The sequence below is a fragment of the Ostrea edulis genome, chromosome 5, assembly GCF_947568905.1.
Source record: "Ostrea edulis chromosome 5, xbOstEdul1.1, whole genome shotgun sequence".
NCBI lineage: Eukaryota > Metazoa > Mollusca > Bivalvia > Ostreida > Ostreidae > Ostrea > Ostrea edulis.
Window position 1 is genome coordinate 57428237 of NC_079168.1, and position 27047 is coordinate 57455283.

At 34.3% G+C, this 27047-nt stretch overlaps 1 protein-coding gene across 14 annotated transcripts in view; it reads left to right on the forward strand.

The window, feature by feature from the left end:
* Window positions 1-27047, forward strand: part of LOC125649606 (protein dispatched homolog 1-like) — a 54369-nt gene that overhangs the window by 10120 nt on the left and 17202 nt on the right. For 3 of the 14 annotated variants that reach the window (XM_048877255.2, XM_048877261.2, XM_048877260.2), the window contains exons 2-4: window positions 17526-17642; window positions 23772-23904; window positions 24203-24336. In XM_048877255.2, the coding sequence (XP_048733212.1) occupies window positions 24332-24336 (5 nt within the window). In that variant the 5' untranslated portion in view covers window positions 17526-17642; window positions 23772-23904; window positions 24203-24331. Of the gene's footprint in view, window positions 1-11630; window positions 11769-17525; window positions 17643-19325; window positions 19393-23771; window positions 23905-24202; window positions 24337-25248; window positions 25391-25412; window positions 25949-27047 lie in introns of those variants that run through there. The other 11 variants (XM_056164920.1, XM_056164918.1, XM_056164919.1 and 8 more) reach the window with 11 other exon arrangements.

Here is a 27047-nt window from a genome sequence, read left to right on the forward strand (position 1 = left end):
GTAGGTCTGCACCCAAGTTATAGGTATATGATATGCTTCCAATCCAATGGAGATTTGCTCCCATTATAGGTTATAGGCCTGCTCCCAGTCAGAGTGTAGTCCTGCAGGCATAATGTAGGACTCCTCCCAGTAATGTAGGACTCCTCCCTGTAATGTAGGACTCCTCCCAGTAATATAGAATGTAGGACTCCTCCCAGTAATGTAGGACTCCTCCCAGTAATGTAAAATGTAGGATTCCTCCCAGTAATGTAGGACTCCTCCCAGTAATATAGAATGTAGGACTCCTCCCAGTAATTTAGGACTCCTTCCAGTAATGTAGGACTCCTCCCAATAATGTAGTACTCCTCTCAATAATGTAGAATGTAGGACTCCTCCCAGTAATGTAGGACTCCTCTCAATAATGTAGAATGTAGGACTCCTCCCAGTAATGTAGGACTCCTCCCAGTAATGTTGAATGTAGGACTCCTCCATGTAATGTAGGACTTCTCCCAGTAATATAGAATGTAGGACCCCTCCCAGTAATGTAGGACTCCTCTCAGTAATATAAAATGTAGGACTCCTCCCAGTAATGTAGGACTCCTCCCAGTAATATAGAATGTAGGACTCCTCCCAGTAATGTATGACTCCTCCCAGTAATATAGAATGTATGACCCCTCCCAGTAATGTAGGACTCCTCCCAGTAATATAGAATGTAGGACTCCTCCCAGTAATGTATGACTCCTCTCAGTAATATAGAATGTAGGACTCCTCCCAGTAATGTAGGACTCCTCCCAGTAATGTTGAATGCAGGACTCATCCAAGTAATGTAGGACTTCTCCCAGTAATATAGAATGTAGGACACCTCCCAGTAATGTAGGACTCCTCCCAGTAATATAGAATGTATGACCCCTCCCAGTAATGTAGGACTCCTCCCAGTAATATAGAATGTAGGACTCCTCCCAGTAATGTAGGACTCCTCCCAGTAATATAGAATGTATGACCCCTCACAGTAATGTAGGACTCCTCCCAGTAATATAGAATGTAGGACTCCTCCCAGTAATGTAGGATTCCTCCCAGTAATGTAGGACTCCTCCCAGTGATGCAGGACTCCTCCCAGCAATGTAGGACTCCTCCCAGTAATGTAGGACTCCTCCCAGTGCAGATCTGCCTCCATTGGAGGTGTTCAGATTACTCATGTCTGGTTTACTAGTATATTACTGGGCCAATGATATGTTTCTGATTAATGTTACATTTTGAGATATTCTTTTATTTGATTGTTTATGGTTAGTATGATTGCCGGGAACATTTTTAATTAGTTTGATTATCAGCAACTCTTATGACTTAAAATGAATTACTGCAGCAAGATCTCTTTCTCCTCTGTGTGACTGAATCATATTTTTGATTATAACTGGTTGATGCATTTCTTTTTCATGTATTTGGAGAGAGTTCTAGACAAATAAGATCAATCTGTATGTGTCATCCTCAACAGTAGAAATGTCAAGTGTGACCGTTTACAATCCCTGTTAATAATGCATTTTTAAAATAAATATAGCTATATCAATTTTACAACTGGGAATGCAATTATTCGATATTGTATTCCATAAGACGTGAAGGAAAGTGCGGGATTCCTGTAATCTATAGTCCAGATCATTGACTTCCTTAGGCATAAAATGGAGACATCCATTGATTTTTTATTCAGAAGCCAAGTTTTCTCATATTCTCATAAGAGGAAGAGATGGTCAAATACATTTCTAAATACATGTATTAGAATATAATGATGTTCACAGTTGGATTCAGCAATAAAAGAACTGTAGAAGGCCATTGAGGCATCAAGAGATGTCTGTAAAATTCATCTGTGTCCATACACATGCTGTATAATTCTTCAGTCTCAAGGAAATCTAAATGTACATAGACTGAGTGCATCAGAAATTCTTCAAATTAATTAAGGTTTCATTCAATAAGACCAAATTAAATAGCTAGTGAATCTGAGGTGGACTGACAACAAGTAAAAATATAAATATGCTGACTCAGCAGGTCTGGAAGCATTGGCCTTCATAGATTGAAAGGAATTATAACAGATAATCAGTAGATTGAAAGGAATGGGATGGCATCAACTGTATTTTAATTAAATGTTGGTACCTTTGTGATAGAGAATTAAAAGGTAGGCTTTGAAGTTTGCAATATGATCTCTTCCAGCTTCATCATGGCATGTTTTCCAGAAAACAGCTTTTTGTTCTGTCATAAATTCTAAACCATATTAAAGTAGACCTATACTCGGCCTACGTCACCATCAAATGTAAATGCGAAACCACGCTTCCGTTTTCCGAAATGTGATATTTTAACGATATCTATTTGATTTTAACATGACGATACGAGATATGAATATTCGATATCAATTCCTTCCTGGTTGTTCTTATCATCTTATCAGTCAAATTTTAAGTTGATATCTTGTGGGTTTTAATTTAAACAAGGGGGAGATAGAGATGATTATAGCTTTAGACAAAAAAAAAATCGGTTGGAGAACAAACAATTAACATTTTGGTGGATGGGGGTGTGTCAATTACATTGTAGATGTTCGTGAGACATTCAGTGTACATTGACTATTCCTGTATGTAAAAGTTTTACTATGATTCAAATGTTCAACATATGGAATTGCGGGGCATCAGAAAGTGGGGGAGACAGATGGGAAAGGGGAGGGGGAAGGTCAGACCAATTCAGATTTCCACGAGCATCATGATGATATTTCTTTTGTGAGGATCCGGGTTAAAATACATTATAGGTTCCAAATTATCATCAACAAATACATGGTACGCTCATGTAAAAAAGAAAAGTTCACATATCGTAGTTGTGTTCGCTGCTACAATGTTACTGATATTGACGCAAGCTTCAAAGATCAGCTGCAAATAATTTGTTTTATTTCACCGACCGTCATGAAATTGTCATTTTTTCCTCATCCTCTCTCCTTTTTCAAAATTATTGGGGCGGCATCTATTAGTTTCTTATTGAGATTGCATCTACTTAGACCGGTGTAAGTATTGTACATGTACATGTAACATGTATAACATGCATCCAATTTATGTACATGTAAATGATTTCATGACCTGTAGAGATTCATAGAAAACTTTGTCTCAGGATATAAGATATATCACACATTACACTTATGCATTGATCATATAAGCAAAATCATCAAAATTCAGTTTGTTACTTTCGTTTTACATTTACATTGTGCAAAGCCTTCTCTAGAATATTTTTTTTTAGATAAAATGTAAAATTTAATTGTAAACCACATGTATCTTATAATAGTTATAGTTTAGAATAGTTCAAATTATTATCCAAGGTTGTAAATATGCTCAAACTTCACGATGATATGATAATGTATAATTTTTCAAGATTTTAGGGAGGGGGGTGTACTTGTTGTAGAGCTGATAGCTTCTAAAATAATATGTAAACATATGATTTTCTTACTCAAATCCTTATTTTAAGATAATAATATGTAGATTAAAACCAATTAATTCAGAGTTTAGTCCATAAAAATTAGGGAAAAGACCAATATTGACGTCAAATGGTATTTCCTACAGTATTTCTGTTAACATGTTTGGGCTCACAAAGTGTACATTATGAAAATATTTATTCCAATTTATTAGTATATATGATTACATACCATTAAATAAAGGGTATATAGTCTATGTTGCTTATTACAGCCCATTTGTTTGGGAAAATAATAATTATTAAGAAAAATAAAGAAGGAGGAGTGCATTTTCCTTAATGTTGATGGGGTGCTTACTTTTGAGAAGCAATAACAACGAAAATAGCATGTCAACATATATATTTTTCAATGTCTATCTATTACTGGAATATATATTTATCATGTAAAGGCAATTTTTTCATGATCGAGTCCATTTAAGGCCGAGTATAGATCTACCTTAAATATAGATCTATCCAGGTACCTATGAAAGCATTCCAGAAGATACCAATTAAAAACAATTTGCTTTGAAATTATATGCTTTTCATCATGTTCATTTAGACTAAGTGATATATTGTTACATTACGTAAATTGATTTTGAATTTTCAGAATTAAATTTCTGGTTAACATGGTTATGGCCGGGGCATTAGCTGAATATGTGTTTTAAGGCAAGTCAGTGTATAAAGCCCCTGCAGTTAAAAAGTGGTATAAAATTGTCCTTTCAGTTTTATGAACAAAATGCAAATAGGGAGTATATCTACATATTATTTGAATATTTGGCAGACATTTAAAAATAAAATGTTCCCCTGTTTACGTACAATATACCAATTGTAAATCAAGGTGGGCAAACTACATTATATGTATGAAGATATTTGATTTGCCCTTGAACTTGTGAAAGTGATATATGAAATGTCTATAAGCCACAGCTCGCTAAGTGTCATAAAACTAGAATTTATTGGAGACAGTGGTAAAAGAACGGAAGCTTTTGAGTAAAGTACGGTGGAACTTTGTATGCAAATGTAAAATATGCTGATAATGTACTGATACACTGCATTATTTATGTTTAACAATTGTTTAAAATTCTGTATACTCACATGTTAAATGTAATGCATTAGAAAAGGAAACTTTTCAGACAAATGTATTGGTGAAGAGAGTATTTGATGTATTATTAACACAGTCTTCAAAATGGGAATTAAAATGTTTGGGTTTTTTTTGTTGTTGAAAGGTTGTGGGGTGTACTTTAATTAAATCAGATTTTAATTTCAAGGAAATTTTGGCACAATTACACCATTCAATAGCACTGATTTTATGTACAGTATAATCTGTCTAAACCGACTATGTGTGGTTCCAAAGAAATTGGCCGGTTTGCACAGAGTCCGGAGTGTAGAATGGTGACAAGAATGAGAGTTGCTTCCCTTGTATTCACTATCTATGCATACATGTGTAATGATTGCTAACGTTTTAATATACATTTATCACAAAAGAATTCAAAATGTAAAAATATAAATGTCAGTGTTTTATTGTAGTGCTCATTTGAAAAAGTTTCAATTTTTATTAAACAGTTTAAAATCTGGGAATTATTCGCGCAATTTTCTGTTGGTAAATTGTCGATTTCGTCTACATCATTGCCGTTATCAAGTGCTACATTATGTACGTTCGTCAAGTTTGTGTTGTGTTCGTTTAAAATTTGTCTTTCCCATCGTTCATTGTAAATGTATCGCTTTCATTTGTCTCAATTTGTGAAACGGAAACTAATACAATGCCGAGTGATCGACTGGACATGGCGAGTTGTGCTAACTAACTGCATATCATTACTGTCTGGCTCGTCAGAGAGCTCCGAGAAGTCCACGAGGGGAAACCCTGCTTTTGGAAAACATAACGGGATTGTTGCCGATTTTGTTTCATTCCAAGAATGTATCGAATTCATCGATTAATTGAACTTTGTCTTTTAATGTCAGTTCTCGTCTCTGTCATTAGGGGGAGGGCGCCATTACCTCGTGCGTGGTGCTGTCATAATTGTTGTATGTTATGGTTATAAGGGTGTTACTTAGGTCAGAATAACTGTTGTATGTTATGGTTATAAGGGAGTTAGTCGAGGTCAGAATAACTGTTGTATGTTATGGTTATAAGAGAGTTAGTCGAGGTCAGAATAACTGTTGTATGTTATGGTTATAAGGGTGTTAGTCTAGGTCAGAATAACTGTTGTATGTTATGGTTATAAGGGTGTTACTTAGGTCAGAATAACTGATGTATGTTATGGTTATAAGAGAGTTAGTCGAGGTCAGAATAACTGTTGTATGTTATGGTTATAAGAGAGTTAGTCGAGGTCAGAATAACTGTTGTATGTTATGGTTATAAGGGTGTTAGTCTAGGTCAGAATAACTGTTGTATGTTATGGTTATAAGGGTGTTACTTAGGTCAGAATAACTGTTGTATGTTATGGTTATAAGGGTGTTAGTCTAGGTCAGAATAACTGTTGTATGTTATGGTTATAAGAGAGTTAGTCTAGGTCAGAATAACTGTTGTATGTTATGGTTATAAGGGAGTTAGTCTAGGTCAGAATAACTGTTGTATGTTATGATTATAAGGGTGTTAGTCTAGGTCAGAATAACTGTTGTGTGTTCTGGTTATAACTTATAAGGGAGTTAGTCTAGGTCAGAATAACTGTTGTATGTTATGGTTATAAGAGAGTTAGTCTAGGTCAGAATAACTGTTGCATGTTATGGTTATAAGGGTGTTACCTTAAGTCAGAATAACTGCTGTATGTTATGATTATAAGGGTGTTAGTCTAGGTCAGAATAACTGTTGTATGTTATGGTTATGGTTATATTAAGGATGTTAGCCTAAGAAAGAATTACTGTTGTACGAGGGTGTTCGATATCTAATGTGTATTTTACGATATCTCAAAAGCATTCGACTCAAATAGTGAAATGAACATTACATCCCTTCAAAGTAAATTCTCCGAGGTTTGAAATACATAATTTCAATCTCTGAATCCATTTCGGAATGCGTCACGGTACGCTGATTTAGGGAAACCTCTGAGACACTGACTGATGGCTGAGCCAAGGGCTTGTTGGGACTTGTAATGACGACCAGATAAGAACTTATTTAGTTTTGGAAAAAGGAAAAAGTCACATGGGGCTAGATCTGGAGAGTATGGTGGGTGTGGTAAGACGGTAACTTTCTTCAATTTCAAATATTGCTTCACAAGCTCAGATGTATGTGATGGAGCATTATCCTGAAGTAGACGAACATGCCTAAATCCTGACACAGGGCATTGGTTTATGATAATATTTCTTGAGCTTTTTTAGTATAACATCTCGGTAATACCGGCCTGTAACACTTTTGCCCTTCGGCACCGGAATTTGTATGGCTATACCATCACATGAGAAGAATATGCAATAAAGAACCTTCTTTGTGCTTATGGTTCTTTTGGCAACTACAGGCCTTCTACCGTGTTTAGTTAGCCATATTTTGTGTCCAATTTTTCTTACTGGTTCAAACTAGTGAATCCATGTTTCGTCACCAGTAACAATATTTGCAAATTGTCTTTGATTGAATTTGGGAAACATTTTGAACAATTGTTTAGCGGTTTGTACTCGTATCCGTTTTTGGGCATCTGTCAATATATGCCGTATCCATCTGGCAGAAATCTTTTGTACTTTCAAAATACGCTTCAAAATGAAATGCACCCGCGATAGCGATATGCCAACAGCTTTGGCAGTATCACGAATTGTGTATCTGCCATCACATTCAATTATATCCCTGACTTTTGAGACATTTGCCTTACCTGTTACTACAGTCACAGGTTGGCCAGATTTTGCTGCATCTTTGACGGACTCTAGCTGTGCCAGTCAGAAATTTCTTTCTCCACCTATGAACTGTCTCGTACAATACCTTATCAGACCCACAGACTTCCCCCAATTCAGTAAAAATCTGCATTACCGAATGACCGAGTTTTGTGCAAACTTTTATATAAGCTCTAATTTCTTCAATATTCTCAACCTGTTTCCCAACCATTTTTACAACAGTGGTCAACAACTGGCTCTATTTAAATGACTATATCTCGTAAGTTTAAAACTATGTGGAGCTGAAGGTTCGTATTTATGCCGTTGGAAAGGTATTGAATAGAGCTATTCAAGAGTATCATCATCAACGAAATCGTGCAAAGCGTTATCGTGCTGTGGTACAATACACATTATATATCGAACAGCCCATGTATGTTATTATAATGGTTATAAGGGTGTTAGCCTAAGTCAGAATAACTGTTGTGTGTTATGGTTATAAGGTTGTTAGCCTAAGTCAGAATAATTGTTGTGTGTTATGGTTATGGTTATATTGGTTGTTAGCTGAAGTCAGAATAACTGTTGTGTGTTATGGTTATAAGGTTGTTAGCTGAAGTCAGAATAACTGTTGTGTGTTATGGTTATATATTAAAGGTTGTTATAGCTGAAGTCAGAATAACTATTGTGTGTTATGGTTATAAGGTTATTCGCATAAGTCAGAATAACTGTTGTACTTGGAATGTTATCATTAAGGTTTTCCTGTATACTCGCTTATAAGTCGATCCGCGTATAAGATGGTGACCCTTTTTGGAGAAATTTTTATATAAGTTATATTTTCAGTTTGTCTTGTTTTGTGGTGATAGGAAAAAATGATTGCACATGTAAAACTTGACAATGTAAGAGAAAGATTTAATTATGAGATGCTAGATGCCCAAGCTGTTGATGCTCATGCACTGCCCAAGCCATATCTCTGGTAAAGTGTGGTCAAGTAATTGGATGATCAATTAATTACTTAATTTAATCATAAAAGGTAACTGGTGGCAATAACACTGCATGCACCCCTTATAGCATTTGACAGAAACCATAAGCTGGTGTGTGCTTGTGTAATGGCACTTAATTACCCCTTTTTTATGAAGATGACTGGTAAATAAAAAAAAACTTGTATCCACACTGCAAATTTTAAATGCATAGGAATCCTGTGGGGATCCGGGTTAGAATATCTAGGTCCTCTGAGTACCCCTTGCTTGTTGAAGGCGACTAAATGGGGCATGCAGTCCTTTGGGTGAGACTGCAAAAAACCAAGGTCCTGTTTCACAGCAGGTGTGGCATGATAAAGATCCCTCCCTGTTCAAAGGCCATAAATTTTGCAGCCCTTCACCTGCAATGTGACGTCTCCATATGAGTGAAATATTCTCCAGAGAGATGTTATGTAATATTCAATCAATAAATACATAGGGAAGATCTAGTACATGCAGTGCCTGTATTTTGATTAAGAAAATACATGCTGATGTACATTACAAATTGGACTTGTTCCTTGTAAAATGTTTGCATAAAAATTGCTATGTAATGACTTTAACTTGCATAAGAATAACAAATGACTGTATTGATCCTATTGAGCACCCCTACCCTTTAAGCACTCCTGGGACTTTTTTTCAACTCTCAAAAATTAAGAGCCCCTATTTAAATACAGTATGACTTACCTTTTAACGGTAATAGCTGCTACTGTAAAAGAATAAAAGTTAATTGGTGCATATGTATTTAAATCGCAATCGCAAGTCCCAAGACACTGGCATAAATTAATTCCCATAGGTTGGGGCCACAATAGGATCAAAGTTTTACATGTGAATATGTATAGGGAAAATCTTTAAATATGGGCCAAGGTGACTCAGGTGAGTGATGTGGTCCACGATGGGCCTCTTGTTGTTCTCTGCCTTTTATGGAATATATGGAATTAAATTCATATTTCTTTAGGATTTTCAAATATTGATAAGCATTACAAGTTTTGTGTAAGCATAAACACGTACATGTTATATTATGATGTAGATTGGCAGTAGTGAGAGTGAACAAAGTTCAATGCCACCTAGGTCAACATTGAAATGAGTTTAAGTACAATGTACTTCAAATATTGTGATGGTATAACAATTAAGTCTGGACAAGAGCAATATTCACTACAGAGTGGCAGTCAAGATGACAGCAGATGGTGGCTTGTCAGAACTTAAACAGGAAAAGAAGAGTTTTTATCTTCCCAACAATATCATGAACAGATCATATGATAAACTTTATCATATAAGTATATGATAAAGTATATCATATGATCTGTTCATGATAATGATTATGCAGATTCTGCACTGCATGATACGGGTGACATCACAATAGCCGATATCAATGAAAACCCATGTCACATGCATATATCAGATTGGTGTGCAAAAATGCACATCATGCTGGAAATTATGTATGCGCTCATAACAATGTACGTATCAAAGTTTTAACCATGATATATCAATGTATCAAAGTTTTTACTGTAGTAATTAAATCAATGTGTGAGAGTTTTTAATCATAGTTAAAATAAATTATGATTAATGTATCAAAGTTTTTATCATAGTTAAAGGGTCTATGCAATGCAATGTTTAAGTAGAATAAACAACTATTAACTTAAAACTTAAGACAAAGATATGAATTGCATTGAGGGAGAATATTAGCGAAAATCTCCAAATCACACCTGAAAGTATTAATGTATCAAAGATTTACCATTAAACTAGAAATCATGGTATCAAGGTTTGACTATAGTGATGTAATCAATGTACCAAAATATTCCTTATTTAAAATGCAAAAAGAGTAACCTGCATGTGCATGATTTTCTAAGATCAGCTCCCGGACTCCATATCAAATATCAAAAAAGAATCATAAACACCATGCCATTCATATACAATATCTAAGCATGAAAAAGTGCAGTATATGATAAATAAAATATCACATGCAAAATCCTTATGCAAAATCTTTATATATGTCATATCGGCCATCAGGCCCAATATCAACCCTTGGGTCTTCGTCCCTCGGGCTGATATGGGACAGCACTGGGGCGGATATGACATATGATATGGATTTTAGCATGTAATATTCTCTATACAGGATGTCACTCAGAATAAAGACAGCAATGGACTAATCCACGAGTTGAACTTAAAACTAATGTACCTCAGAGAAAAAGATAGGATATTTCATTTGCTACATGTACTAGAATCTCTGTTTAAATGTATATGATATATGTACATGTATTATCTACATTTATGCTTTGAAGGTCATTTATTGGCATCAATTTGAAAGGTAATAGTACCATACTCTCTTTATTCAAGATAACACAAGTTCTCGCTGTGTGCCCGTGGGGATCCGGATTAGAATAGATCCTCAGTACCTCTTGTCATAAGAGGCAACTACATGGGGTGGTCCTTTGGATAAGACTGCAAAAACCTAGGCCCCATGTCACAGCAGGTGTGGCACAATAAAGATCCCTCCCTGCTCAAAGGCACCGAGCATAGGCATTAATTTTGCAGCCCTTCACCGGCATATGAGTGAAAAGTTCTAGAGAGGGACGTTAAAGGGACTGATCCACGATTTTCCCCAAAATTTTGTTTTTCACTTTTAATGATCAAAATCTACTGTCTAATGTGTTTAAAAGATTTCACATAAAAAATTAAGGTTATACATCATCACAGAAGCTCATTTTAGAGAGTTTATTATTTGTTTTGTAAACAAAGATTGCGGTATGTTATTGTTTATGAAATTTTCAAAAGAAATGGATATTGATCTAAGTTTATTATATCTTTCACATTTCAAGCATTCATTGGGTAAAATGTGCCATCTAAAAGTTAGAATTTGTGACTATGCAAAATTAAGATGTTTTATATTACAAATTTGATATTTCACTGGTTTGTTTGTATACATAAAAGTCTTTGTTTACATAACACCGATTTATGGCTAAAGTACAGCTTTTATTCTTGCATTCAGAATTCAGTAAAAATTTTGGCTGCATGTCATCATTAAATGAGTTATATTCTTAATGTTAACATAAATTTTTTTTTTTTTTCTAAATCGTGAACTTAAATGATATACAACCAACCAACTATTAAAAAGCTAGATACAGCATGCATCATTTTATTACACAGGCGAGTGACATAGCCCCAGGTCTGTCCTGAATTTTCTGCTTAATCATACGAAAAACTTTCATAGCCCCTGGACTCACAGTGGTCTGATTCAATACAAGTATAAAATTTAAGTAGCCTTGACAAGATAATAAGCAGGGTTTTAAAACAACTCATCTGATGTTGATAGTTTAACAAAAGTACCAGTCTGTCTATCGATTCTCTTAACGCCCACACACTCAGGACACTTTAAGGGAATATATTTAAATGTTATAACAGCTCTTTCTGTCATTAAATTTACAATTGTCTATGAGCTCGGCAACATTTCTCTGTGGTGGTGGATTTTCTCTGTGCATGTTCATGAAATTTTGTGGAGTGCCAGTCATAATGCACATAGATTGACAGGTAATGTTAATTGATCATCAGTTTTTTGTTAATTACATTCTGTAGTGTATTTCCAACTTAATTAAGATGTGCTTTTTGCACCTGTACATGGTGAGAGTTTTATGAGCTGTTGGAAGATCAAATAAACACAGGTGATCCATCAAATGTGTTTTCTTTAGTAATGTGTGAGGTATTGCTGGTGTATATGATGTAGAGCCCCCCAAAATGCAACTCGATTTCCCTCACATTGATCATTCCTGATTACTACGGTGTACATGTGTCTTATTTATGTCTACATTCGAATATTCGATTGCAAAAGTTGAGACAGGTGTCTGAATAATTTGTCTTCTTAAGTGTATAATAATTATATACTGTATTTAGAATAAGATGGGATTTACCCCGGAAAGATAAGTAGATGGTCATGCAGTTTGAGAACTACAGAAAATATTTGAAAGATTTGCAAGGTGAATGTCCCTGCTAGCTTAAAGTACAGTTGATAACTGATGAATGATTTTGTGCTGGTTAAAGTCCTTTTGAGAATGTCTTAATAGTAATATTTGTGCAAGAACAGTATTTGTCGACTAGTATTCGACCTTGGTACATATATGTACATGTAGTTGTTTTTTGCTGAATTTTATTGCATTTTTCATCAGGTTCGTGGTTCTGATAGGATTTCAGATGGGGACCAGTATAAAACCTTTCTTGCTGTTGAATTGCATAATGTATACATTAACATTTTGGAATAAGAATTTGCACTGCACATTGATAACTGTTGTTGCTTTTGTCATAGGAAAGAAGTGACATGAAGTTCACCGCGTCAATGTCACATTTTATACCCACTTACAAATCTTTAGGTTTCTCATTATTTAAAAAAAAAAAGAATTTATAATGAGTTGTACTCGCCCTTTAGTATTTCATATTGTTTCATTGTCTGAGTCATTGTCTACAAGCCTACAGGATCATCATGCCTTTTCAGTACTACTATGAAAACTTCTGTATGAAAATCTCAATTATAAACATTTCAGTAATAAATAGGAATAATTTGAAAATCCCCCAAATTAGGTTAAAAGAAATTCTTGGTTATTAAAGAAATGGGGATATTATTTAGCTGAATTTCACAATTATGATTTTTTAAAAATGCCAATTCTCGGTATCTTATCACATATTTATGTCTTCACCTTCATACAGGTAATGTATATATAAACAAAGTTTTATAGCCGAGCATCAGGAAGTCCAGGCATCAATATTTCACAATTCTTTGCAATACCTTGAGTTAATTGTTTGCAATTGAGCTTTAATTACCATTAAAACTTTAAATGACTAATCGACCTTTCACAAACAAGGTTTGGGGGGGGGGGATATTTAGGAAACACAACCATATGTCTGTCAATCAGTCAATCTCACTATTTTTGTCTGGGCCATAACTTTGTTACGAAGAGAGATTAGAAGCTCATACTAGTAACTGTAGCTCAATAACAAGCATTGCGACCCCAGTTTTTCTTTTAATTTTCTATAATTCTCCCTCAATGTAGAAATAAAAAATACACTTCCCAAAAAAATTGACATTACTCCAAAGCTCAGGTGCAAACCTCTTTAAATCAGGCATATTAATTTACCACTAAAAAAAATGACCATTGAATCAGTGATTTGAATCTGTAATTTTTCACTTTAGAAAGTGGACTTCAATCTATGAATTATTTCCACTATATGTATAATTATCAGATTTATTGTGATTATGAAAGTACAGTGATGGTGCTTTGTCAGGGAAAAATTTGGGAGCAATATTAGGAAGATTTGGTAATCAGCCCAGAATCTGCATTTGTGGAAATCCATTATAAATTTTGAAACTTGTAAATTTGTTGGTCATAAAAAAAAATAGCAGAATTAAATTAATCTGATCTTTGGGCCGGATCATTCTTTAGACCAACAGGTTTGATTCAGATTGATGTCATGCATGTACTTTTATACAGCATAAACATAATACATGTATGTAGATTTTGCAAATAATACACGTACAGTAGTAATATTCAATCAATCCAGTCATTTGTAGCACTAGCTATTATACGTAGCAAAGTGGCTGTAGCTAAAAGTCCCCTTAGGTTACCTAATTGACTAATGATATTATGAAATCGAGAGAGGGTTCCAAACAGCAGCTGTGAAATGCGTAATCATAGTCCATGGTATGTTCAACTTAGAAGTCTTTAGCCTGCTTGATGTGCTAATACTATGTGCTGTACAGGGATACATGTACTGCAAGCTCATTTTTAGTGGTTGGAAAATTTGCTGAATTTATGAAATAAAAGTATGTCAATAATTTGATGGCAATAGTTAAGAAGTTAGAAAATTTTATAAATATCTCAACAGCTATATAAAAAAAAACCTGAAGGATTATGTATGACAATAGCCTGGGCCCCTGTAAAACTCAATATTTTAAAGCTTAAAAGGATTTTCTTTCATTTCCTACAATAGACCATGTCCAATACAATTTCACATAATTTTATTGTCTTTGATTGTCTTCAATTAATTTGAGTACATATAGCATAAAAATTGATAGTTTCTCAAATTTACTCAAAAAGATGGGTGAAGTTTAGTTGGGCTGAATGCCAACAGAAGGAAAATTAATGAAGATTGCATAAAAAATTGTCTCAAATTGACAAACATTGCATTTTGTAGTTCAAAGTATATCATAAGTCAGTTTTATTTTATTTTAAATTTCAGTTGAACTTCGATATCTTGAATACCTTGGATATATTGAAGTGATTCAGAAGTCCCAACCACTTATTATTTTAAAAGTATGTAAAAGGTCAAGGTCACAGTATCACTTAGTAGGAAAACCTTTTTAGGCAGTATACAGACCAAACTGTTGGGGCTAGGAATGTCAAACTTGGTACATGCACATACATTTCATGCCAAGTGGAGGATGCCTATTGTTTCTCAAGGTCAAGGTCGTAGTTGCTGGATACAGACCGAATCGTTGGGGCTTAGGGCCATCAAATTTTGTACATGCATACATCTTGTGCCAAGTGAAAATATTACATAGAGAGTACATGATTTGTCTGTTTTTATGATGCAAAGAAAGTACAGTGTATGTCACACCCTGATGATTGCTGATACTACTTGAAGCCAAGTTCTACAGATCATGGTGTAAGAAAAACACCCTATGTTAGGTTTTCACGGGCGTATTATGTACTGTTGGCGGTTTTCAGGGGCGTATTATGTACCGTTGGCGGTTTCCAGGGGTGTATTATGTACACCCTTTGTTAGGTTTTCACGGCCGTATTATGTACCGTTGGCGGTTTTCACAGGCGTATTATGTACCGTTGGCAGTTTTCATGGGTGTATTATGTACCGTTGGCGGTTTTCATGGATGTATTCTGTACACCCTATGTTAGGTTTTCATGGGCGTATTATGTACCATTGGCGCTTTTCATGGGCGTATTACGTACCATTGGCGCTTTTCATGGGCGTATTATGTACCGTTGGCGCTTTTCATGGGCGTATTATGTACCGTTGGCGGTACTCTTGTTTTAACATGTTATTCTGATTCTATATCATTTTATCAAATTGAGAATAACTACTGTGTTGCATCAGGATTCTTGCTAAAATACATATAGTAGACGTATGTATATTCAGGAAAACAATCATGTTATATCAGTTTACAGCTTGCGATTAACAAAATACAAAGATGTGGCAACAGTGACAATAGTAGATGTGGCAACAGTGACAATAGTAGATGATATATGCTTGAGCATGAATATCGATTTTGATTGGCAAATAGAGCTAACACTATTATAATTTATATAAAGTCCTTTAGTGATTATTATTTTTAGCAAATTGCAACCTGTCGTTAGAATTGGCACTCCTTGAATATAATTAAACCAAACCCATCTGACATTGTGTGTCATTATATAAAGGGGCGGACCTGATGTGTATATGTCATTACATGAAGGGCAGACCTGATGTGTGTCATTACATGAAGGGCGGACCTGATATGTGTCAATACATGAAGGGCAGACCTGATGTATGTCATTACATGAAGGGCGGACCTGATGTACATGTATGTCATTACATGAAGGGCGGACAGGGTTCGAAATTACCTCATGTCCGTAAGTCCGAGACTAGTAGTAAAAAACGTGTCGGACTAGTAAATTCTCTATAGCACTAGTCCGTACGGACTTGTGAAAATCCGGAAATCAATCTTGAATTGGTTAAGAATTTAGCAAAATTTGTCTGAGCGTCTCTTAGATGTTTGAACTTATGGCCGATTACCTGCATGGTTAAGTGTCTATGACATCCTGATCTTCCAAACACATGGTGTACCTTCGAGACCGCCGTTCTTTGAACGATCACAAATTCCTATGATTCTGAACGCCGACTACGCATCACGAGAACGGGTTCGAGGTGCAAGAACTGCAAGTAGTAATACTGGTCTAAGAAGAAGCACGTTTGTGTGCACGTTCTCGTCATTCGTGACTCTAACACAGGAGTTTGTAACACTATATAGCTCATGGCTTGGCCAATCGAGTGAATTTTATTGACTTTATTGATAAAATTTCAAACTCCTGTGACTCTTAAGAACTGAGCACGAAAACAACGGGAACGTCGATCTCGAACGCACTTATGTAGTTATGGACGTTTATATAAAAGGATTAACTCGGAGGTTACTGTATGCTTCTAAAGATCTTGAATGCAGAATAAAGTATGGTGGTCTTTTTCTTCTGTAGGTGTCAGAAACTGAATTGCTTGCAACTGTGATGTGTTTAGTTTCATTAAATACTATTGAATAAAATGAAGGTCATTTAATATGATATACTGGACGGACTAGTGAAATGCTTTGCGGACTAGTGAACATCAATAGTGACTAGTCCGTACGGACTGGTGCTTGAAAAAGTTAATTTCAAACCCTGGAGGACCTGATGTGTGACATTATATGAAGGGCGGACCTGATGTGTGTCATTACATGAAGGGCAGACCTGATGTGTGTCATTACATGAAGGGTGGACCTGATGAGTGTCATTACATGAAGGGCGGACCTGATGTGTATCATTATATGAAGGGCGGACCTGATTTGTGTCATTACATGAAGGGCGGACCTGATGTATGTCATTACATGAAGGGTGGACCTGATGTATGTCATTACATGAAGGGCGGACCTGATGTGTGTCATTACATGAAGGGTGGCCATGATGTATGTCATTACATGAAGGGTAGACCTGATGCATGTCATTACATGAAGGGCAGACCTGAGTGGCATGGCTATTGTGTAACTGGATGACCAGTTTACAACTATTACAAATATTTTTGTTAAAAAAATTATTTCAATCAAATTTAACCTGGAGATATTGATGTTGGGAGAGGGATAACATTATGTTCATGCAAATTCATATTTTCATCCATGAAGATCGTGGAGTTCATTGAAGCGAAGAGATAAACATTTTATAGACCCGATGTTTACCTGTAGTTTGTTGGTAATTGTGTAGATATAAAGAGACAAAGCAACATCAGAACATATACTGGTTAGGATCAGCAATATTCCTTGAGCACAAGTTTTATGGTCTTGATGTATTATTGTGTGAAAAGTAAAAAGTTGGTTTTCCACTTATGTTGCTTAATTGTGACAAACTGTGTAAAGGGACAGACAGAAATATATCTTTGCACTCCATTAATGGTCTAATGAAATGTGGGGCTTAAACTGCACTTTCTGAACATTGTGATTGTCTCGTGAACATAAAATTGGCAAGTTCCATGAAATCAGTTAATGTATTTGTTCTTTTACAGACTGCAGAGACCAATATTGTGCAGTATCGCACAGCACTCGCCCCCACTTACGCCTACGAAGACCTGGTTGAATTCTCATGCAGGAGCCCCAGGGGAGAAATCTTCTAGACAATTAAGGTAGGCTTTGTGAGGTAGAACAATCACTGGAATACAGGTGTGTATTAAAGGTATAGATGTACAGAAAAACATCTAAACAGCATACATTGTCCACTGATAAATCTTGAAATTTTCTAAGAGGGAAGGGGACTGATTTTACAAAGTTTAAACTTAATACAATAACCTCCATCAAAGAAGAGTTCATTTATGAAAATTATCAAAACTGGACACAAAATTTTATATGTTAATTGATTATATTCATGAGCTAAACAGAAGGAGAAAAAATCATTTCATTTCTGACAGTGACTTCGCTGAGTGATGCCAGATTGAAAACCCCATCTTATCAAGCTGGGGGGTGAAGAAATCAAAGTGCTATATCATGATTAAAACCTGATTATAAGCAGGTTTTGGGGGGCAAAAACTCTGATAATGAAGATTAATAATCACTTTTGGCAGAATTCAGCTGAGAGCATTCTTCTAAATTGAATTGCTGGTCTATAATTACACTTAACTACAAATCCCATAGCTACTAATGATGGTTGTTTGACAATACTGACTGTAGTACAGGAGGACAGTGGAGTAATGAGGAGGGGAAGGAATTCAGCCTGATCAGTGACTGTTTAAAATTATACTCCCCCACCCTGAAATCTGTGTCGGAGCAATTTATTTCGTAATAAACATGGTTTAGCTTTTCGAAAGTTTAAGGAATCACTCTAGTTTGTTAGGTATCTGAGGTGATTAATTACGATGGAAAACAAAAAAATTGATTATCTTTTATAAAATTTCACCATGATTTCCATTGCAATATATTTATATTTGAAATAAAAATGAAATATAAAATCATCATATAAAAAATACTGCTTGATAGAAATTGAAATGCATGGTCCTTCAAATGAGACTGCTTAAACCGAGGTCCCATGGCACAGCAGGTGGGGCATGATTCTTCCCTGCTCAAAGGTCATAAGCGCCAAGCATAGGCCTAAATTTTGCAGCCCTTCACCGGCAATGGTGACGTCTCCATGAGTGAAAAATTCTCGAGAGGGATATTAACCAGTATACAAATCAATCCATGTTAATTTCCATGGGCTCCACCCACTGACATCATTCATATGCATGCAAGTGAAAAATTTACATACAGTAACACATTGCATCATGGAGCTTCATTCAATGGGTTATCATAGAGAAAACAGTTGGAAATGTAAATTATTTAATATTACTGTCTTGATGAAAATTATGGTGATTTTGATTGGCTAAAAAATTCGTTTGATTTCTGCATCAAAGAAAACCTGATTTTGACTTCATGTTATGTATTGATACATTTTATGAATTTGAAAACAAAATCATGTTGTATTATTTAAACTCAATGTTTTAAAATATCTAAGGTATTCAATATATAATAACCATATTTCATAGCTAATAAATGTATGATGGGATTTTTGTAATGTTATCATTTTGAAGGGTTCATCAAATGAAAGTAATCCACCATAGGAAGTTTGAAATTTTTTTTACTGCTTGATTTATTTCACCTAGAATTTTACATTGAAGTCTATATATGGGAAGAGCATGTTTGATTGCAATATTAAAAAGAAATTATATTTTCATACAAATCCCTTGGTAAAAAGTTGCATATACGTTCTCTTTATGAAGATATGGAATAAAATTAATCATTTACCTTACACTTTTTTTTTTTCTTTTTTTTTTTAGAAAATTAGATTTTTCTTATTTTTTCAAAGGGCAGATAACTCTTCAAAAAAGTCTCAACTGCAAAAAGGTCAGCTTCTAATCATCTACCAGTCATGTGAATTTCATCTACTTCACTTTCATCATTGTTTACTGCTTGATTTATTTCATCTAGAATTTAACATTGAAGTCTATATATGGGAATATTGTATATTTAAATAATAAACATTTATCTTGATTTAAATTCAAAATTGTTCATTATCCTTTTGTTATACATTGAATACTTTAAATGATCATTAAATGATAAGAAATGAATTGTATCATTCTTTTCTTGGTTGTGGCATCATAGGAAAATTAGAGAGAAAATAATAGCGCATATAATTATTGATGAAGTTTTCTGTCCAATTTTCCCTCTGATACCTTCATCAAATCAAGAAAAGAATGATAAGATTCATTTTATATATATACATATGAATGAACACCTGCAAATCACATATGCTAGCTAGCCTATTATTGACAACACATTTGACATGCAATGCCTTTTGTTTCTTGTGTTATATATAGTCATGTAATGAAGAAAATGATTACCTAGCTGTTCTCTGTTTATTGGGATATTTCCTACATTTGTGTGATCCTAATGTATTCTCTCCAAAACAATACTATTTTCTTGGTTTTAATTCTTACTTGCACACATAATCTAATAAATGCATGATAAATGATATAGAAGGGTTACAATATATACATATTTTTTTACTTGTGCTTTATTTGTTAATGGGTATCGTTTTGACTAATTTGCGTTGTCGCTCCGGTAACATAAAGATTATTACATGATATAGATAATGCTCATTCACGTTTTATCTGAAATTGATCAAAGCTATAAAGTATATATATATTGAACTTCATCAAAATACACAAATGTTTAAGATTTTTCCATTGTGGTCAGTGTCTTTAAAAATTTGTTGTCTCCTGAAAAAAAGAAATTTATATTATAATAGATATGATATCTCAGTGATATGCTGCTTAAAATGTTTATAAAGATTATTGAAAAGCCTCATTAGAAAACAAAATAAATTACAAGAGTACATCGCCTTTTCTGTTCAAAATTCAAGCGTCGTATTAAGGAGGTACGTTACACTCATATATTGTAAATCCTTTTTGATGATGTATGGTGTATTCATCTCGTGTATATGAAATCACACCAATACGAGTCCAATTTATCGACACATTGATAGTCAACTCTTATTTTCTATCTGTAAAAGTAAGTATTTTACCTTTTATTTGTAATATTTTAGATACAATAAACATGTCTGGTAATATTCAATTGGTTTTGATTATTAATAACTTAGTGTATATGTTAAAACAAATGATTAAAAATCTTTCAAATCAAACATGTATCATGTTAAATACAGAAGAAACACTATAGTCTACATACATACAACATGTTTGAGATTAAATGATTTATGAATCAGATGTGCCTGTTTATTGTAGTAGTCTACAATCTTCAAAGAAAAGCAATATTTTTAGGTCAACTGAGTAAACTCAGGTGACCTATTGCAATTGGTTGTCGTCCGTCGATCGTCATCCGTCGTGCATTAACAATTCAACATTTTTAACTTCTTCTTAATAACTATCTGTCCAATTCTTTTCAAATTTGGTATGAGGCATCATTGGGACAAGGGGGAAATAAATTGTAAATTTCAGGACTCGAGCACCCCTGGGGCCCTAGGGGCAGGCAAAAACTGCCCAAAATTGACCAATTTTCAAAAATCTTCTCAAGAACCACACACATGTAAGAAAAACTAAATGCATAGTGATGTAGAGCAAGAAAGCCTCTACCAAAATTGTAAATTTCATGATTCCTGGGGTAGGGGTTCTGACCCCAGGGTGGGGCCAAACTTGGTATATAGTGTTTATGTGTAAAACACTTAAATAAAATCTTCTTTAGTGCTATTGATACTAAATTGAAAGTAAATAGGTATTTAGAAAGAACGCAGGTAGTCCTTTACCAACATTGTAAATTTGATGATCCCAGGGGTAGGGGTTTTGGTATCAGGGTGGGGCCAAAATGGTCAGTTATTAAATGTGTGAACAATAGACATTTTTAACTTCTTCTTGATAACTATCATTCCAATTCTTTTCAAACTTGGTATGAAACATATTTGGAACAAGGGGAACAGAAATTATAAATTTCAAGATTCCTGCACCCCTGAGGCCTTATGGGCGGGGCAAAAACTGCCCAAAATTGACCAATTTTCAAAAATCTTCTTCTCAAGAACCGTACACATGTAAGAAAAACTAAATGCATAGTGATGTTAAGAGCAGGAAGGCCTCTACCAAAATTTCATGATCCCCGGGGTAGGGGTTCTGACCCCAGGGCGGGGCCAAACTTGGTTTATAGTGCTAAATGGATAGAGCAGGTAGTCTTTTACCAAAATTGTAAATTTGATTTTCTCCAGAGTAAGGGTTCTGACCCCAGGGTGGGGCCAAACTTAGTATATAGTATGTATGTGTAAGTTTGCTGATACTGTATAAAATCTGAATGCATACTTAAGAATAGCAGAAAAGGATGTACAAAAAATGGTGACTTTCATAACCCAGGGTGATGACTTTAGGATTAGTCATATCTTTTGATGTTATAATGTAAATACACCTATTATTTAAAGCCTTTCATCAGTGTATGCACTTTAGAGGGCAGTGAAGTTTTAAGAACACATCTTGTTTATACTGTTGCTGAACATTATACATTTATTGCATGATCGTGAGGGAGATATGAAGATTTATTCACCCAAGAAAAATCATATTCCCCGAGGGCAATATGATTTTTCTAGGGTGAATAAATCTTCATATCTCCCAAACATTCATGCAATAAATTGTTTATTATATCGAAACAAAGCAAGACTACAAAAGTGCATTTGAAATTGGAGTCCGCTCATCTATATATTGTATGTAGTTGAGATCGTCCTAACGGTAACACCGCACCATCAACGTATTACGGTAGAAGGTAAAAACAACGAAATACAGTGATTATGATAACCAGTTTTTGTATTTCCATTCCCCTTGAATGCTGATTTACTTGCTTGTTTTTGTATAAACCAAAACCATGCGATTCAACTGTGTATCAGAGACCCGCATATTTTTTGCCTTACGAAATATGAAAGTAGAATGACTCGGACTTATTGTGATGTCACAATACACTTCGTTTACCTTGACGTTAAATTTATGGAAATTGCACGAGGCTGCCTAAGGGGTAAATATGATAGGGAGATATGATATTTGAGAAGGAGATATGAAGTTTTGTCATCCCTGGCACGTGACCGTCTAGACCAATCAGATTACTGAGGTATAATAATAGAATTTAGCTTAGATACATGTATTCAGAACAGGAAATTTTTTCTAGATTTCATAGCCCATGGAAGTAATGATACTTTTTCACTAGTATTCAGATGACCGATAAGGCCTGAGGGCCTCTTGTTATTAATACGTCTATTACTGTTTAGTAAAAATTAGCGCATTTATAATAATAACAAATTACTTATTTAGGCATCAAAATAATTGGAAAAAAAAGATAATCATCTTGAATGAAAACCATTGCATAAAACATGCAATATATATTGCCAATGCCTCTTTATAGTCTCTTTGTATATAACATATTCCCTATTTTTATACAGCCCTTCAATAATTTGCACTATTGAAGTATAGTTTTAATTTCATAAAGTAAATTTCAAGACAACGTAAATTTCATTGCATGTTTTCTCTCAGAATTTAATTCTTCATGCATGGGGGAAAAAAAATCAGTTTTATCATAATTTGATATGACTGTTTTCAAATGCTTTGGCAGCAATATGTTTTCATTTTGATGAACGGACCGTGTAACTTGTGTTATGTTGTGAAGAAAATGAATAGCTTAACAGTATTGTTCACATTATTCTTTCTTCAGTGTGAAAAATATACACATTGATTATCTAGAAATGAAAGTTTTGGTAACAGTATGACCTGCAAATAATTTTTTATACGGATGGAAATGTAGTGTTAAATTGCAGTAGAGAAAATACATAGTAAAACTCTTAGAATAGGAGACAATTAACTTTGAAAATATCTGATTCATTGCTTATATTTTAAAAGCATCTTTATTTGATTGATAAAAGTTTAATTGCTGATCATGTTTAGTCATCTTATGGAAAACAGTGAAGAGGAAATGTATGCTTATTTTGGAAATGTAAATTACATAGAGCTATGAAGCCCATACTTTACTGAAGTGAAGTTTCTAAACAGTTAGAATTTGAGTCCTGAAATTTTGAACATTAAATTGTTACGATAAATATCATCCATAGGAAAATGTCCAACCAACAGTATTTTTCAATTATTTTTTTTTCAAAAATATTTCTGAAAGTGTCCCAATGAACATAGAATATGTGAATAGTTTGATGCTGATTAAGCTGACCAATGAAGAAATATGTTTTCATTATATAGGCCTGTAAAAATCGTGTTTAGCTGATGTTCTGGAGTCCCCTGGCAGACCTCAACCAGACAGGGGGGACCATCATTGATTATCACAGTTTCCGTGGATTAACAATGACTCACTTCCTGCCCATTTTCTTGTCAGGTATTTATAATGGCTAAAGACCGAAATGCAAGATTATGAACAGACTCTGTTTTATAGGGGTCACAATTTAAGGTGAACCAACAGGTAAATGAATATTTGTATGAAAGTTCAACAGTGAAGTTCTTGTGTTGGACTAAGTAATACATGTACTGAATACTACTAAGAGTACAGATGAGTTGTTAAAAGTGACTATATTTTTACACAATTCATGTACAAAAGGAAGGGGTTTATTTAAAAACCCAGACTGTGTTATGTGTGACTCAAAAGGAGTAATGTAATCCATTATATTTCTTTCTAGACAAAAATAGTGGTCATGCATGCATCGAGGTGAATTAGAAAATCTTCAAAAGTTAGAGATTCGTTATGTGGATGATCTCATCAGCCAACTTGAGGATATCTGGGGAACATCTGCTATATATAGAACAACATGAGGTATAATTAACTTTGTAGAACTTTAACAGTGCAGTATACTAAAGTCTAGGAACAGGCTGTCAGGTGCAAAAAAAATATTGCATCAGCAATGCTTGTAATTCCATAAACAATTGAATTGGCCAAAGGATTAATTATGCTTTTTATGATAAGACACCATGTGTAGTTTAGTGATATGAATTTTATTACTGCAAGAGTCTGAAGATGTTATAATGTATATACATGTATTTGTTAATTATAACATGATTAAAATAATTAACAATTCCATTTGCTTGATATGGCCTCTAAACTTGGATGGTGTGTTAGATTTGATTTGTTAAGATGCAAACCTACAGTTGACACCAAGTCCTCAGAGACTCTCAGCAGCTATTGCCACAAATTGATTCTAAATATACTCTGTTAAGTTCTCCCCGGAGCAATGGGAAATTGCCACAATGTCATTGTGGGCATTCTTATTGGAATTTGAAGAGCAGATTGGACTTTAAAGAGACTGTCATCAGCATCATAAATAATTAACTGACTTCTCTAAAAAGAAATATGTAGAAGTTTTAAAACTGTTATTATATATATATATGTGTGTGTGTGTGTGTGAAGTTGTACATGTACAGTTCATATTTTCACACGTTTTACCACACTGTGAATTCACATGTAAACATCATTATCAGAAGTACCAAGTGAGTAGACACAATTATCCCGTCATGGTGAAGAAAATCGTGTATCCTATTAAAAGTTCATTCTGTTGCTATTGTTGAGTGTTGGCAAAGAATTCCTTTGATATTTTTTTACACACCTTCTGAGCAGGTTGAAACAGTTACCAAAAATAATCCCTAGTCTGTAGAGAGTTAATGAGTAATCCTGGTTTTAACTCTGGCTTTTGGCTCTGTGATGGAGAAAAGTTTGCAGCCATAAAGGAATGAGCACATCAGCTTCTCCTCTGATTCCCGGGGAGATAGAATTAGCTCTAAGTATCTGCAATTACCTGTTACCACCTTCTTTATAGGATTGAGAAAATTTGGATCAGATGATCCGACCCAGACAGAATGCTTCGAGATTGCAAGTGTGTATTCCTTGGAATTCTTTTCCTTTTTTTTTTGTTCAGTATGCAACTGATTTGTATCAAGTATTTGTGTATTGTCAATTATGTTTTAGTGGTTTATGTGTCGTTTATGCATAGATTAATGATAAGTGATTAACGATGTCAGATTCACTGATGGCTTTCTCCTCCATTAATTTGGGATTGCTTTATGATTTTATGCATGACAGTGAAGTGATGAATAGTAAACCTAATCAATTCCACATGGACTAGCTTTGTGGTGGGAGTCTTTTTTAATTCTCACCAAGGTGAAAAAAAATTCCCCTATAAGTGTTTATTTCTAACAAATACTTAGGAAACTCCCTCACCACTTTTTGTGGTAATTTGGAAGGATATGTTTAATGTGAACCATAAAGTGCCCGCAGTTTCCTGTCCATGTTGGGAGTAGTGAACATGTGGTACAGTACATTTAAATATCATGCCGACAGTCGAGGACTTCTCCAGGGGTTGCTTTAATTTTCTCACTGTGGTGGATATGTCTCTCTGATTAAACTTGGTGGATTTCAACCTCAGGATGACAAGGTAGTGTTTACAGTATATATATATATATATATATATATATATATATATATATATATATATCTGTGACTAATCCTCATGGGTATAGAACTACTGCATGCTTTTATCAAGTAATCATGGGCTCCAGTATATATAATGTATATAAGATATTATATTTATACAGATGTTGAAAATTAACAGTAATATAGAATATACCGATAGTCATTTGATTTTACTAGTTACATACTTCCTTTTTCTGTGGTTTGATCAAAACAACTTAAAATTACTCACTTGTCTGTCATCATCTTTTAACTTTTCACTTATCAACTTCTCAAAAAACTTGCCACCATTTATCCTTGATTAAAGGGGATGCAGTTCTTTTTATCAAATGAAGGACCATATCACTTTCAAGGGGAGAAAAAAAAAAATAACTGGTAGTGAAAATAGATTGGGATGTTAAAAAATCATCTCAAGGATACTGCTTGTTTAATTAAAATGGAACTGTTTGTTCCAAACGGGGATCAAGTTTTAATTGTCTCATTTTCTTAATTTATTCTGAAAGGGTGATCTTAAAGGTACATATAAATTTGTTGGTGTTATGCAAACACTTCATTGCTAAAGGGGAATAACATGTCACAAGTGTCTCTGATGAATAAATAAGCATCATTTATAGATACCTGCATATTCCTATTGTTACCTATCAATGGATGAAAGCAAATAGCTATACTAATCTATAAATCATGAGGTCAAGTTCCTCAAGGGTTTTTGATTGATGTTTTTACACTAACTCTCCGATTTTCAATTAATGTTTGATGATTTTTAAAACCATTGGATTTATTATGCACCTGTAATATTGAGATTAGTGGTTTCATTATAATTGTGTAATGGATTAAAAATGGCTCATACATGTAAATGCCGCAGAACAGAATGGAGATTACTGCATGATATATAAGCAAAAATAATTCAACATTTATCTGAAGCTTTAATAAAATGCTTGGGCTAAAAATTGGAAGAACATGTCTTTTTTGTTACCAGTTTTCTTTAATTTTAAAAAATTATGCATTATTTCAAACTGTGTATATTATAGTGAATTTGATGTCGAAGATGGAATTTGACAAGTTTC